At 39.3% G+C, this 16,659-nt stretch overlaps 1 protein-coding gene across 14 annotated transcripts in view; it reads right to left on the bottom strand.

The window, feature by feature from the left end:
* Positions 1–16,659, bottom strand: part of MAGI2 (membrane associated guanylate kinase, WW and PDZ domain containing 2) — a 742,272-nt gene that overhangs the window by 31,523 nt on the left and 694,090 nt on the right. For all 14 annotated transcript variants that reach the window (XM_065049176.1, XM_065049172.1, XM_021300626.2 and 11 more), the window contains 2 exons: positions 15,114–15,354; positions 13,655–13,798 (listed from right to left, as the gene is read on the bottom strand). In XM_065049176.1, the coding sequence (XP_064905248.1) occupies positions 13,655–13,798; positions 15,114–15,354 (385 nt within the window). The remainder of the gene's footprint in view (positions 1–13,654; positions 13,799–15,113; positions 15,355–16,659) is intronic.

The following is a 16,659-nucleotide window of genomic DNA, read 5'->3' on the forward strand; positions in this document are numbered from 1 at the left end:
TCAGCAAATTTTATTTTAGTATTTATAAACAGTTCTGCAGTTATTAATAAAATTATTGAATAGAGATAGTTTCATCTCAGACCGATCAGAAGCACACTTGTAACTTCACACTTGGAATTTCTAGGCAGGAGCAAACCATTCAGAGCAGCCTTTGAGAGGGTTTATTCTCAGTAACCACATGACAGTGATTCCACCTAAAGTCCTCTTTCTGTGAATTCCACACAAGCCAGAGTTGAAAGGTCAGAAGAAGATGCCTCATACATTCTCCTTGTCCCTTTTTCACAAAGGAATTAAAATGAAAATCAGAAATGAGAAATGAAAATTAGACTGATATTACAAGATTTGCTTTCCACTATTTACATGTCGATGGATTTTTTCAACTCTTCGATAACTTGGCACAGATGATTACTGAGAATGAAAGTCAAAGGAACTTTTCTCATTTATTTCACTTTAAAAGTAGGGAGTATGTTTTCCTTTCTCTAGTCTGCTACTAATGTTCTTGTCCTCCATTAATTCTTGGACATGCTTTAAGTAGTTTTTAAGTATGCTTTAAGTAGTTTCTCCTTATACTGATTTATACTAATTTGTCTTTCCTGAAGTTGATGTAGTAAGTTTATGGTCCTGAACATTTCAAAGAGACTGATACAAAGAAAGCACTGAATATTTCATTCTCCACATTCTCAGCAAGCAATGGACCTTTTCTTTCCTGTTCTTTGTATTTCTTTTAACATATTTATGTTACATTTTCTTGTTACCTTTTATACTTTCCTTGGGGGCTGCTTGGATATAATTTTGACACATTTAATCTTCTCTCTGAATCTAGAGGGACAGCAGCCACCTAACAGTTGTTGCAGCATCAAGCTTTGAGTGTCTAAATCTTTTATTGGATACGGACCTGTGGCTTTAGCTCCTTTCATGGAAAGTGACACATTTGAATATCAGACCATTATTTTTAAGAGGCATTTCAACAAGCTGCCTGCTGTGGAGTTATAAAGCTTCTCAGATGAAACACCAGAATATTTTAAAAGATAAACTTCAATGGAACAACATTACCTTTTTGCACGGCATTTAGGTCCTCTGTCATTTTACATTTTATGGATTTCATTTTTGTCAAGAAATTAACAGAAAAAACAGTTCCCTAAATCTGGAGAGTTAGCCATCACTAAAAATGATACCTTCAGCTCCCACACCACTGAGGTACAATTTTTGCATGACAGCCTGACAGGACGTTTGGATCCGAACCACCGCGTTTTAAATCCACAAATAGCAGGGAAAGCGTTTGAGAGCACGTAACTTGAAAACCAATATTTTAATCTCACAAAGCCGCAGACTGCCTTTGGCTTTTTGGAATAAACTTTAATCTGAAGGTGTTGTTACACGGGATGGGTGCGCGGGGCAGTGGTGGACGCGTCCCTTTGCAAGGCTGGCAGCTGTCTGGTGGCCAGTCATGCAAAATGAACCGACGGGACCTTTCCCGCTCCCAACAGGCAGGACACCCCCCAAACTGGCATCAGCTCTGATTTGTAACATTCCTGGCAGTCTTCAGCAAAACTACAAAGCCAGACTGATTGGCTTCCACACCCTCGAGACACTCCCAGCAGCTTCGGGTTGAAGCACATTGGCAAGCCAGCCTGGGAAGCTTGGATGGCTGCTGCCTGACCTGCACTATATTCTGAAGAAACATGCTCTTTGCAGTTATGAATCTAGCAATTTTACACACTTTGATTTTGCGTTATGTTTCTTTCTTTTGACAGAATGTGCCCTGGCTGAGTTTCTATGCTGTTCAGGATAAATGTCTGCCCAAACCCACCAGTTCTCCTCCTGACCCGATGGTATTTGATAAAGAGAATGCTCCTCTATTATGTTCTTACAATGTGCAAGCACAAAGTAAACACCAAATGCCTCACCCATCTTAATGTTTTTAAAGGTGAATATTAATGTTTTAAATGTAATTATGGAAGTAGTTTGTGTGTATGGGAAATGTCTCTTAAAAATTCTGTTTCAGCTCAAGTTAATTCAGACGCTCCATCCATGTATAAGATCAACTGAGCTATAAAATTGGGCAGCATGTTTTCTGGCAATAATGAGAAGATAATGTTTCTAAGGAGTGTTTAAGTGACATCACTATTGATAGGTTAATTAGAAAGACTATTGTAAAAGTTCTCTGAATCATTAGAATTAAGTGCCTCTAGTAAATGTGAGTTTAGCTGCAGAGTCTTCATTCTGGACATATTTTATAGTAATTATCACCTGTCTTGTTAAAAAAGCCCAGCCATACATATAAGCAGAATTTCAGAAACAGGCTAAATTGGAAGGAAATACATATGGCTTTAATGTAGTAAAAAGGTTTTTCCTTCCTCAAATGTGCTTTTAAACTACTGATGGTAGCCTTGTGTATGTTTGTCTCTGTCAGCGCATGAGGAATGGTCTCTAAGCAGGTGTATAGTTCTCAGTTGCAGGAAATAAAGTTAATTGTGTATGAATATTTTCGTTCTATGTTAAATAAGGAAATCTAATGATAAAAGCAGACTCAAACGATTTGTTGAGAAGTTATCACTATCTGTCATTTTATTAATGGATTTTATAATTAAACCTCAGGAAAGGGACTAATTACACTTAATTCCTTTTATATAGGTGTTGTATTTTTATAACTGAAACATTTTTTTGCATATTATTTGTTGTTGTTGTTATTGTTAATGAGTCCAAAAAGCTGAGAGATTGTCTGTATTTGGAGACTGAATAGCAACTCCAGAATATCTATTTTGGTGAATTTCCAAGTACTGTCAAGCCCCGATATCATTGCCTGGAGTCAGGCACAGACTGGATATCTGCTGTGCAAATTTCCTCACAGCAGAGATCTGTAGTGCTTGGAAATCCCAGGTGTAATGTGTGGCCTGAGCAAAGCTACGGGATATTTCTAGCCTTGGACTCACTCCAGTTCATTTTACGTACGTGAGCTTGGGTGTCTCAGTAAGACACATATGCATTTCTCTTTGCAGGAATTACAAAAACGTGTCCCATGGCCACTTTTGAAGCAACCACCCATGAGGGTGGTTTCTGTGGCCAACCAGCTTTTTAAGCAGCTGAGGCTTCTTAGCCCTGGAGATGCTGTGCTCCTTGTTCCTGCAGAGGGCTGCTCTTGGCTCCTGCCCAAAACAGGGGGCACGCTGCGGGGAAGAGAGGGGCCACGGGACATGGACTGAGCTGCTGCAGAGCATGACATGGCTTTCACACCACCCCTCTGCAGGTGCTCCAGCGTTTTTCTTTTCACCTTTTCCTGAGAGAGGGAGAAATGTTACAAGTGCTGTTACAGAAAGAGAACTTGGGAAGTGGAAAGTGTGTGTGACCAAGTGTCTGTGGGGAGTGCAGGAGAGAGAAATGAAGTTTGCAGTGGTAGGTGGCTCACGAGACAGCAAAGTGGCCTTCTGGTACTACAGTAGACTTGATGCCTTCTGCATCATTGCTGCAAAATAATACATATATATGTGAATTAGAGATGTCAAAGATAAAAAGATAATTCATTATCTTACTGGAGTTAATCGATATACGATTACTTTTTTTTAATTTATTTTTTTTAAATAGAGCTAGGATTACTCTGTGTAGCATAATGTAACATTAATAGCACCTAGTGCTTATTTCACCAACACAACTGTTGATAGGAACAAGTAAAGACTGTTAAAAAGGAAGAATACAATTTTCTAGTATCTTCTTGATGGTATCTTCAGACAGTTCCCATTAGGCAAAAGCAAAGCAAGTTCAAGACTTGACAATTTGTTTTTATAGATCCTACATAGAAGCCTAGGCATAAGTGTTCATGGACACTGCTTTGCCCAAATTTGCATCCACACAGAAAAATAGAAGAGAACATAAACTCTGACAAGTTACACATAAAACTGCATGAAGATTTTGAGAGGAAAAATGCTGAAATGTAGGAGCTAAGAATATACTTTCAAACACATCAGAGTTATGGAGGCTGTCAGAGAACCAAGACCTCAAGAGAGAGTTTGGGCACAAGGCAGAAAAGACCACAGAAAACAGAGAATTCTTTGCCTCAACATTTGCTAAAGAGGAGGGCGGCAAAACTGCTGCAGAGGGTCTGCTTACCACAGGGGTGAGTCTGAGGAACTGACTCCAGTGGCAGGGTTGGTGGCAACTATTTTTTAACAAACTGATGAAATGGATAGTAAGAAACCAACAGAAATAGATGGCTTTCCTCCTCAACTCTAATGGAATTTGGATATGAAGCTGCTGAACAAGTAGCTACAGGACATAATATACTGCCTAAATCAGTAAATTGCTGAGTAGCAGAGGAATGGGAAGTGGCAAGTGTGACACCAGTCTGTAAAGATGGTCCTGGAAAGTAACCAAGCAAGTCTCATGTTCAATTGAGCAGGCGGAAGGAAGCAGTAAGGATGGTGAGGGATAGTTGGCACATGGATAATAATGATATAGTGGGGAAGGGTCAGTGTGGCTTTTGTAGAGGGAAGCCATCCCTCACAGATCTATTTCAGGTCACTGGAGCTGTCAATGACTATATAGATAAATGTGATCTGGTTAGTACACTGACATTTTCAGAAAGCTTTTAACAGTAAAGCCTTCAGTGAAGCCTTCATCCTGCTGTGGGATGAGAAAGAACAGAGTCTTCTAGATAAGAGATTAAATTCTAGGAAAAAATGCTTTAAATAAGTGGTCAATTTTCACAATCAAAAGACCTTACCACAGTGATTATTCTGTTCTGCATAGTTGTGAAAGGCATGGTGAAGAGGTTGAAGTTGAGAGTTGAGTGGTGATAAGATTTGCAGGCAACACAATACCATGCAGGATTATCAAATCTAAATTTGAAGTTAAAAGCTGTAAAAGGATAGTGCAATACTGCGTGGTAAAGCAGCAAGTGAAATCCAGTGATGCTAAGTGCTAAACATTAAGTACGGTACAGGTGGAAAATTACATACACAATCAGTCTAAATTAACCATTACTCCTGAAGAGGCAGATCTCATAGTCCTTGTGGTTAGCTCTCTGAAAATGTCAGCCCAGTCAAAAAACCAAACAGAATATTAACCGTTAGGGAAAGATTAGAGAAAAAAGGAGAAACCATCATTATGCTGCATAGGAGCACCAATATCTTGAAAACTGCAGATTGTTGTGGTGCTTCCACCTCCAAATGAATGTCATAGAATGAGAAATGTTTCACAGGAGGTCAAAGAGTCTGGTCAGGCAAGATGAAATAGACTGGTAAGCTCCAGTGGGAAAAAGGTGGATATAATACAGGTCAATAGAATAAGGACTGATATGGAGAATGAGGAGGCAATCATAAGATTATTATTTTGTTACATATTATGTTGCTACAAACAAAAAAAAGAGCTTTTTCAAACAATGCAAGCATTTATCTTTGGAATCCATTGACACAGTGTATTAGGAACGTCAAAAGCATGAGCAAATTCAAATAAATGGTTAAGAGATATTACGTATGAAAATTCTAGCATAAAAAGCCCCTGTAAACTGCTGATTGCCAGTTTCTTGGATCTTTTTATACTCAGTGAAGAATAATTTCATACTTATCCTACTTATCCTACTTTTCCTAGGCATTCTCTACTTGTCCTTGTTGGAGTGAGGATAATGGCCTGGGTGGGCCATAGGAATGGGTCTAATATCTAATATCCTTTTACCTTCATAGGTGATCTCTCCCAATTTCTACTTGTTACAGTTTGGGAAAACACAGAAGAGAAGCTACCTCTATCATTCCTGTTTTTGGACAAAGTGTTTCTGTTATCAGAGTGGCATCATTTGATGTGTTCATTTTTTTCTAACACTCTTGATTCTTATTTTCATGGAATCATAGAATGTCCTGAGTTGGAAGGGTCCCACAAGGATCACTGAGTCCATCTCCTGTCCCTGCATATGACAACCCCACAGTTCACACCATGTGTCTGAGGGTGTTGTCCAGTCTCTTCTTGAACACTGTCAGCCTTGGGGCCGTGACACCTCCCTGGGGAGCCTGTTCCAGAGCTCCAGCACCCTCTGGGGGAAGAACCTTTTCCTAATGTCCAACCTAAACCTCCCCTGGCACATCTTCCTGCCATTCCCTTGGGTTCTGTCATTGATCACCAGAGAGAAGAATTGGGCACCTGCCCCTCTTTCTCCCCTTGTGAGAAAGCTGGAGACCTCTTGTCTAGGCTGAACAAACCAAGTGACTTTAGCTGCTCCTCATACGGCTTCCTCATCAAACCCTTCACCAAATTTGTAGCCCTCTTCTGGACACTCTCCATTAGCTTAATATCTTTTTTATCCTGTGGTGCCCAGAACTGCAGCCAGTGCTGCAGGTGAGGCTGCACCAACGCAGAGCAGAGCGGGACAGTCTGCTCCCTGTCCGGCTGGCAATGCTGTGCTGGATGCACCCAGGACAGGTTTGTCCTCTTGGCTGCCAGGGCCGCTGTTGGCTCATGTTCAACTTGCCATTGACCAGAATTCCCAGATCCCTCTCTGCAGAGCTGCTTTCCAGAATCTCATCCCCCAGTCTGTATGTACAGCCAGGGTTGCTGTGTCCCAGGTGCAAAATCCGGCACTTGCCCTTGTACTTCATGGGGTTGGTGATTACCCAGTTCTCCAGTTTGTCCAGATCCCTCTGCAGGGCCTCTCTGCCCTTGAGAGTGTCGACAGCTCCCCCCAATTTTGTGTCATCAGCAAATTCACTAAGTAATCCCTCCAGTCCTGAGTCAAAGTAATTTATAAAGACATTGAAGAGTGCTGGCCCTAAGATGGATCCCTGTGAAACCCCACTAGTGACTGGTCACCAGCCTGACGTAACCCCATTTACTAGAACTAGAATTTTTTTAAAAGTTATTTTTTAGACCTGAAAACCATTATAAACCTTCAATAGAATACAGACTGAAATATGGTACCACCTATTTTAGACTTAAAATTTCATAGTAAACTATTTTCAGTAAGATTATTAACTAGTTGGTGTTTCTTTTTTTTTCACAGCTGGCTTGAAGGATTTTGTTTTTAGGCACAGAGTTACAAGGATGCTTTAAATGTGTCAATTTGAGTACATTTTTGCAAGACTGATGTTAATTACATGTGTGAAAGGAATATTCTCTCTCTTTACCTTTCTGTAAAAAAATTCTGAAAAAACACACTGATGTGATGCTGAATAATAGTTCACCTACAGTTAATTCATTCTTGATTTATTAAGCTTTTACACTGTCAAAATATTCTGGATCTCTGAGGATTTAAGTTTACATTTCTTTGTTGTGCAAACAGAAGGATGCTGATCACCTTTATGTCTGCTTGTCAATATGTTCTTCCCTGAGTTCTGCCAATTACACTGACCCAGCACCAAGCTTCTCTTGCCACAGGCTGGCATACAGCTCATATACTCGAGTATCCCAGCTGAGTTCCTGGAGTTCAGATCAATCACATCCACTCTCACCACAAGTGAGGTTGGACAGTGATATATGTAGTAGAGAATTGGTGTGTGAATGAGTTTACCCCAAAGGGACATGCAATTAGGTGGGAAAGCATAGCTAACATCTTCCTGTGCTGTTCAGATGGATCACAAATCACGGAATAAATGGATGAGACTAGGAATATCTTTTTGTCTTTGTGCTCCATTGTAATGACAGTATTGACATTCACTGAACACTTACTATGCAGGTAAGATTTATATTACAGCATAAAGTAAGCCAGGTATGCCGGAAGTTTTAAGAGTAAATGCTACTTATGTAGAAAAGATTGACTACTTAACCATCAGGAATCACTCAGTATGCATTTGTCTTTCAGATGTGTGCACAAGACCTCAGTCAGAGGCTGGTGGAGCACTGTGTACTCCTGGAGCATAAATCTGTCCCTTATCTGTGGGCATAACATCAACATTGTATATCTAAATATTAAAAACTTTTTAGTGGGGTTTCTGACAGCCTTCTCAAGCCCACACTCACATCAAGTGCTCAGCAGCTGCCTCCCAGTACACCACCTGGGGAACACCCTTTTCTCTCTTAGAACCTGTCATTGCTTCTTCCACCTTCATGCTTGTTATGACTTGTGTAAACTTGTGAGGGGCTTTCCAACAACAATATCCACTTTTCTTCAACATTCTGAACATCTAGGAGAGGCTCCATACCAGTGAGGAGCCAGTGCAAATTGTGGGATCTGTATGGCAAATTGCTTTTAAAGATTTCCATTTACTGTAGAGGATTGAAGAAATAGTAGTAATGTGTGGAGAGCAAAATCACAAAGATTAGGGGGAGGTCCCTGTCTGTAAAGCTACAGGAACTATATGTGATTTTTGGTACAAAATTTGTCTGTGGAATGGGAATCTCATAAAAGAGTATACATGGCAGCCCAACCATTTCTGCTTGGATTTTCTCTTCTCTGAGATGCAAGAAAACAACTACTAAAAATACATTTTAAAAAGAATGACAAACTTTATACATGATGACATAGGCTTAAAAGAAGTGTCTGTGGAAGCTGTATTATGTTAAAGACTCAGACATGGAATGATTCCTGAATTGGTGGAAATGGATGACTTTGATATTCTAAAAACCTAGAAATAAAGGTCTGCTAAAAATGGGTACAGTGATAAAGTGACTAGATGAACTCCAAATTGAATGTGTACAACAACAAGAAATTAAGAAAGCTGAAATGGAAAAAACCCATAATGAAGACAAAAGAGAAAGACTTCTGCTTTGTGTAGTATAAAAGCTGTTTCAAACAGTGCAGGGACATAACAAGCTATAGCTGCTCTAAACTTTGCCTCCTTTTCAGCTCTGCCTATCTATCCAGTGAACCCACAATACCTCAAATGAATTCTGGGTGCCTGACTTGGGACATTCGGGAGTGTCCTGCTCTGGGGAGACAGTTTTATGTTCCTTTGTTAAACTCAACTGCTATACAGTGTTTACAGAGCCCCTACATATTGCCTAGTCCTTTGAGAAGCCTGAAGAGTTAGTCTTGATCCTAACTAATTTACTCCAGGAGACAGAGTTAGCAAAAGCCATCTATTACACGACAACCTACTGTTCAGAAGCCTGGCCTCCAGGATTTTTGAAGAGGATTCAAAATTACGCCTCCTATGGCTCAAGAGAAGGCTTTAATGTCAGGTTATGGGTTTCATATATGCGCTGTCCCTCTTATTGCAAACACAAATGCACAAGTCATGTTGTCAGATGTTGGCTGACCTCGTCTTTAGGACACTTAGAGGGAAATGTCAGTTTTGAATGCTGTTGAATGCTTATACATGGGTTTTGACAGCAGTTCCATGATTTGAAACTTCAGTTCTGTTTCCTTCCAGATGTTAATAAGCGACAGGGTTCCTCTTGTCTGCCTGCCTTTTTTGATGCTTGGCTCTTGAATACTGAATTCTCCATTTCTGCTAAGAATAATTCTTGGTCTAGGTGGAACCACCTAGGTGGAACCATCCCTGAACCACCACAAATAAGATTGGTGTGGACTCTATTATCATGGGACAGGATGAAATACACAAACTGTGCAAGTTTGTAGAATGCTGTGAACCTGTCCAGAGCACAGGTTGGTTACTGTTGTGAGTCTCACTGCACTGCTCACTCTGCCAGCTACAACAGACCAAGCAAGGCCACACAGACTCCTATGCAACAACACCGCAAAAGCTCAAAATTAACACTGTAGGAACTTCCCGTCCCTTGTGTCTATTAACTCCAATTGTACAAATGAAACAAAGAGAGGGGCACAGATCACAGGAAAAACAACAAACAAGAAAAAGTATCAGAGTCAAAGGAGGAAGGCAAAGCATGAAAGATATAAAATGCTGCAGTGCCTGTATTTCAGATGTCTGTTCTGCAAATATATGAGAAAAATCTACAAAGGAATGAGAAAAATCAGGTAGTATTAGGAGATAGGAGGAAGCTAGAGATAGGACTAGCTGGTGTACGTGGCCTGAGAAAAAAGCATTGACAAGGCAATGAAACTAGAAATGTCAGAGTTGAGAAGTATGACTTTTAAGGAAGATGTGGGAAAAAGATTGTAACTTATGAAGAAACAAAATGACACAGATGAACACTGTGTATAAAAAAAGCACATTTCGCCTTCTTTCTTCATGAATTTCACATCTCAAAACCCATTTGTGCAAGGTACTCTGTAACTTTACAGCCCTCAGCCACAGGCTCTTTGCTTGATGCCGGTTTCAATAAACACTCTGGCTGCAGGAGATATCATTCAAGGCAGTAAGAGATCTGTTGATCATATCTCACATGTCTAGCAAGCACTACAACCATCCTTAACAATTCTCCTGAGAGCAGTGAGTAGTTCCCCTTCTCTAAGGCAGGAAGGGATAGAGATCTGCAGGCAGAGCTCTGCGGATCATTGTCCTCAATGTGAGACAAGAATAAAATATGAATTATCATCAGCCTTATCTAAATAGACCTAAAACTGTTGCCAGTAGCGTTTGAATCTTCGAAGGCTGTGTGGACTGTGCTCCACATTGGCTGCGTTGTGTCCTTCATCTCTGATAACTGATTCAACCCAACACTGCGATCATGGTCAGTGTGTGTGTGTGCCATATTTTTGCCCTTCTCTGAGACTAGGCCTTGCTAAATGTTTTACAGGTAACATGCTTCATTATATGATCTGTTATTTTCAACAGCTTAGCTATTTCTTTTTCTTTTCTTGGCTTGCTGAGTGGGAATGATGTTGGAGTTATATGCATTATTTTTTTCTGTAAGCATGACCTGCACCTCTTGTTATCTGCTTCATGTTTTTCTGTAAGGCTTCAGTTAGGTCAAAGTAGGCTGCTCAAGGAGGAGGAAACAGGAAGCAAAACAATAATGGAGATAAGTAGATCATGAGAACTATTAGCTGGAAAGTGCTCCTGATAAGATCCTACTCCATAAGCACGGTTTACTATCCCCAGTGCTGTAAGCCTAGGATCAGAGAATCTGATCTTTAAAGATGATGGTATATGAAGTGAGAAACCACTAACAGATTTTTGCATATTTTGTGACAGAGATGCATCTGTGAAACAGAGAGATACAGAACTGCGGCAAGCAGGCTGGCAGTCGCAGCCAAGAAATGGGAATGAACGTGCATTTTTGACAGCAGATGTAAACTTAGGCAAGGAGATACGGGTACAGAATTCTGCTTCCTTTGCCCATCTTCCCATATACTCTATTCCTTTCAGCAATTACTTTTTTTGTTGTTGTTGTTTTGGTTTGGTTTTCTATTTTTGTTTTGAAAAAGCTCTTTCTTAAGCTTCTGCTGTCCATCAGTTACAGGTCACTGGAGATAAAAGTCTTGCAAGTTCCGAACTGATTTGTGACTGTCACATTAAAATGGCTGTTAAACAGGAGGATACAACACAAGATTCAGTGACAAAGCTGGAGGGTAAAACCGATTCCAGAGAAGGATGCTTTTAAGGGGGAGAAAAAATCCAGTTACCGCTGTCTGGCCAGAATAATACTTGGCTGTATATTATGGCCATGTCACCAAAAAGCTTTAAAATAACTTATTTTAGAAAATATATTAACATTTTTCATTATAAGTTACAGTATTTTTCCTAATGAAAACACACTTGGTATAGAGTGGATAGTCTAAATTTATTTTCTGGTACTAGTTTATTCAAATTATGCATACATTTTAATAGGTTATTTTTTTGCCTAATGCAGGTTATTATTTGAAATGAACCCTATCTAAAGGTATTGTTCTATCATCTTAGCCCTGTGTTTCCAAAAACATGATTCCAGAGCTCATTAAAAGCACAACTTATTTCTCAACTTTAATCACATTATGGTTGATAACATACACCTGGCTTACAGCTTTTCACGAAGAACAACTGATTGTGATAGCGCTACAGTAAAGAATGAAAACACTCACCAGGTAAGATATTCTTGGGTTGGAGTTCTAGCTGCAGCATTAATTCACCTTATTTCATACAACAAATACTGTGGGAATAGTTCTCCATTCCTGCTTGCCTTCCTGGCTTCCTGAGCACAGGGACTGTTTATGCCATTGCTCCTCTGTGCAAGCTCCCAGTGCCAGGGTTTTGCACTCCCTGGTATGACTGAGAACTACCTGACTTCTAAAATTCTACAAAGCAGGCAAGTTAAGGGTGATTTGAAGCATACTAAAACTCCTGAGTTATATACAGGAAGTCTCTGACTATATTTAGACCGATGACAATGCTTTTTCAGCATGAAGTCAAACTTGGTGAGATCATTAGTATCACAAAAAAGAGTCTGTGTAACAACTGTGACATTTTCAAATTCTGCTATTACTACTGTACAGAACACAAGTTCCATTTCCTGTCTTTATAATTAAATATTGGTTCAACAAGGCTGCACTAATTAGATACAGGAACAATTTTTTTGTGTTGACTCCAGTACAACTGAACAGATTAAAACAATTTACTTTGATTAGCTTATTTTTTCCTAAACAGAACATGTATGTGATAGATTCATTTCCTCCCCACTGCCCAAAAACTGCCTGACCAATAGACCACTGTGGTCATGTATGTGGTCCTTGGTCAACAGACAGGGCCCTTGACCAATGAGATGTCTTGGTTGAGAGAAGTTTCTGGACAACTAGCACAAACGACCACAGCTCAGATTCAACTAGGGTATAAACGGAGCTGATGGAGACCCCCATTGAGTGGGTCTTCCTTGAAGCAGTGGGTCTGCAGTCAAAGACTCTCCTCCTTAGACTGGCCAACTGAGGAACATTCCTTGAAGACCGAGACACCTTGCCAAACTTGTAAGAGATCTTCTGGGTATCTTTGAGAGTCCTCACTTTGTAAAAGTAGGAAGATGCACATTTTAAATCATCACTCTAGAGTTCTGGGGTCTGATCTTTTGAGTCTGAATCACCTATATAGTAACTGAACTCCTAATCAGTATCTGAACCTGTGTTTTATAATGTTGTCAATGTTTTTAATAATTTTGATAAATCCCATTTCTAGTTGGTTTTCTGTTAAACAGTTCTGGTTGGAATAAAGTCTGTTTGGAGCTTATTGTCTTCATAAATTGACTTTTAGGGTGCCTCCGTGACAACGTGTTTTTTTTTAAAATAATGGAATTTCTTCGATGAATGCTTTTACATTTAGTATTTGGATGTGGTATTATGATGATTTCTACCAATGGAGGACTCAAACGCACTAAGACCTATGTAGACAAACTGTAGTTAAAACTGATCCCTACAAAAAAGATTCAATAATATCAATAAACAAACTTAGCAAACACTATGAAAGCAACTTGATTAAATTAGTAAAATAACACAGATCAAGTCTTAGGTTTTGTAGCTATCCAATAAATGTCATATAGCTACCGCTTTGCTTTTGTGATTACAGACATAACTGTTAATTTAGCTGATATTATCAAAGAAATACCAAACTCTTTGTCAGAGATTTTTAAGTTGCTTAGATATGAATGAAAGAATAATGAGAAAAATGTATAAAACAGTAAAAGGTACTAACAACAAGAAGTAATACAATTATTACACAAAGAAACTACACAGGCTTACTATATGTTTCAAGTAATTTCTTCAGCTCTTCCAGGACAAGTTTATAATATTAAAGGTGTTTGGCATTGGTTCTTTAAAATCTGATCTGAGATTAAAAAGCTGCTTCTCTTTGACCCCATCAGCAAACATATCTGTAAAGGCTGAAAAAATGTTACAATACATTTTACTTACCCTCATCCTTCCATTTCTTATTGCTGGTCCATCTTCTGCTAACCTCAACACATACAAATCCATTTTGTACTCTCTTCCTCCTCGAATACTAAACCCAAAGCCTTTGGCTCCTTTCTCCAAATCAACAGTGAAATAATCAAAGTCCTGTATAGAGAAATACAAAATGAAAGACAACCATATGAATGCCATGGTATATATTCAAGAAAACTTCAAATACAAGTCTTCAAAATGCATCTATCCAACTGTTCCCAGCAAAAGGACCTTCAAAGTATGCTTCCACACTGATACTGGCCATTTCTGAAAAGAGACTTTAGTAAAATGTAAATGCTGAAGTCTAAACCACTCTGAGAGGGTGTCATCCAGCAGTTGCCTGGTACCAAAAGCTCTCTAGATGGCTTCCAGATTCACCTTTAATACATTCATGGTACCTAAGTGTGTTTATATCTATGGAAGAAGTGCTGATTTGACAAATGAGGTATCAGGCAGTTCTTGTATAGGCACCATCACAACTAAAAATAAGTATAAGAGACATCTAGATGCCCCATCCCTGGAAACATTCAAAGCCAGGCTGGACAGGGCTCTGAGTAACCTGATCTAGTTGAAGATGTCCTTGCTTATTCCAGGGAGGATGGACTAGATGACCTCTGAAGGTCTCTTCCAACCCAAAACTATTCTATGATTCCATCTCCTAAATTTCCAGCATGATCAGCAGGCATGGAGTCACAAAGTACAGTGACTCTCATCAATTCAGTTAAAACGTGTTTGAGGAGGAAGTAGAAAGTAGGAGATCTCAGTTTCACCCTTTCTCTGTCCTGCAGAGCCTCAGATTCATCTTTCCAGTTTTTCCTTGGTGGACCCTAACTAACACCCCGTAGAAGACTCTGGGTAGGAACTTGCTTTGTTGCTTCTGGTCCATTGGCAGCCAGGAATGCAAGAGCTATGGGAGCATGAGGAAAATGAGAGTAAGCCTGTGGTTAGAGAATTAAACCAGAAATTGTGAGAAACAGGCAATCTGAGCATCTTTGTAGATGCCAAGAAGCATCTTATAGGGTATGTATATGGGGATGGTGATTTGCTATTTAACACTGAAATGCAGTCTGGCCTTAGTACATCCACTGTTTGATGACTGTATTAGGTTCCTAGGAAAAAAATATCTCTGCTGATGCAAGGAAAGCTTACTTTAGCACTTCTATTTTAACACTCCAATACCTTAAAAATAGCATTTGTTTAACATTATAGTTGCACAGTTATAAATACAGTGTTATTTGACAGATCACATAGTTCTTCACCAATATTAATGATTGTGAATTCATTTTCTCTACAGAAAGTTACCAGGAGTAAAAACAATAAAGGTGCCTTTTTCTTCTGTAATGTCAGTTTTTTAACCAATATATATGACTGCTCCCAACAAAACCTAAAGCTTTCTGTTTAGGAGTGCTCTAAGTGTTTCAGGTTGTACCTGGGGCTGCCTGTACTCTGACAGAGGGTACTGCCTGGTGTCGGGTGAATGTTGCCTGTAATCCATCAAGGGTGGCTGCCTGTAGTCGAGCGGTGGTGGCTGCTGGTAATCCATCACCGGAGGATGCCTGTAGTCCAGCGGAGGCTGTCGGTAGTCCTGGGAGGACTGCCTGTAGTCTGTAAACGGAGGTTGCCGGATGTCAGGTTTCACATCCTGCCTGGCTTTTACTTCTGACCTATAACTGAGAAAGGCAAAATGACTGAGTTTCAGAAAGCGGCAAAACATTAAAAATACATATCTCATGCAATATTGAAGAGTGAAAGCAAACTGCCTGAGTGCAAAATTGCATCAAACAATTTTTCACAGAGAAGCAAAACTTCCAAGGGTAAATTGTCGAGGCATCCAAAAACAGTGAGTGCTTTTGAAACATGGACATAAGCAATTTTACCTTAGGTCACACTGTGCAATTTTACAGCTCGTAGCATTGAGATCAGGATTAGGCTCAAAGGGGCAAGAAGAGGAAAAGCATCCTGATTCCCACTTATCTTGCCCGCTTGAAAGATGAAACTGCATGTGAAAACACCCACATACTCACTACAAAATAATGCACTGAGTTTATAAAGATTTCTATAGAGTAAATGAAACATCAGTGCAGACATTTATAAACCCTCTTTCATTGACGTAAACTGTTTATATTGTGAACTTCTGAAGATTAAATAAGGATATATTATTTGTACCAGGGGGTATCTTTTTGATGTGTTCTTTGATACATGCATTCTTCTTATTATTTCTACACACTCCCTGTAATACTGTCTGGCTACCAGCCCATAGCAGGTCATATCAGCAGTTACACACAGAAGTAACACAAAGTGAAAGGAAAATAAATTTGGCTAATGAGGAATTAATAATGAATAAAATTTTGCTTTAATTGGTGACTGGTTATGGGAAGATGAGTTCTAACATTTCAAAGAAAAGTGACTTTCTGTAGTACAGCAACTAGTTCATTAATTTACTCATGGGAATGAGTGGCTCCCTTACCACACGGAAATCAGTGCATAATGGCATTTCACACTTCAGGGTGAATTATGGAATATTTCTCACTGCAAACCTCTGTGCCTCAGCTGTGTAACATGCTGAAAGGGCACAAAGGAAGTTCCGAACATTTTTAGCAAGGTAACTCTGTAACAGTGGTTTGAGTTAGATTTAACAAAATTTTTCACATAGTGGATGTTTTTACAGCATCCTCTAAGTGATGAAGGAAATATTTTTTTTCCTGTACAAGAAATGTAGACTTTGAACTCTGCTTTAGTATTGGTCTGGAAGTTTTCAGTCAACCAAGTGACCATGTATGTACATGTACATATACAGATACTTGAACTCATATAAACTATGAAAGGGATTTTTAAATATACTTACTGATTTTAAAAAAATACATTTTGAATAAATGAAAGATTGCTTTTGGTTATGTTAATTTATCTGTGAAAAGATAACCTAAATCATCTAAACATTTCAAAACATTTCAGATATGTTTCACAACTTCATTACT

Source organism: Columba livia, chromosome 1 (assembly GCF_036013475.1).
Source record: "Columba livia isolate bColLiv1 breed racing homer chromosome 1, bColLiv1.pat.W.v2, whole genome shotgun sequence".
NCBI classification, from domain to species: Eukaryota; Metazoa; Chordata; class Aves; order Columbiformes; family Columbidae; genus Columba; species Columba livia.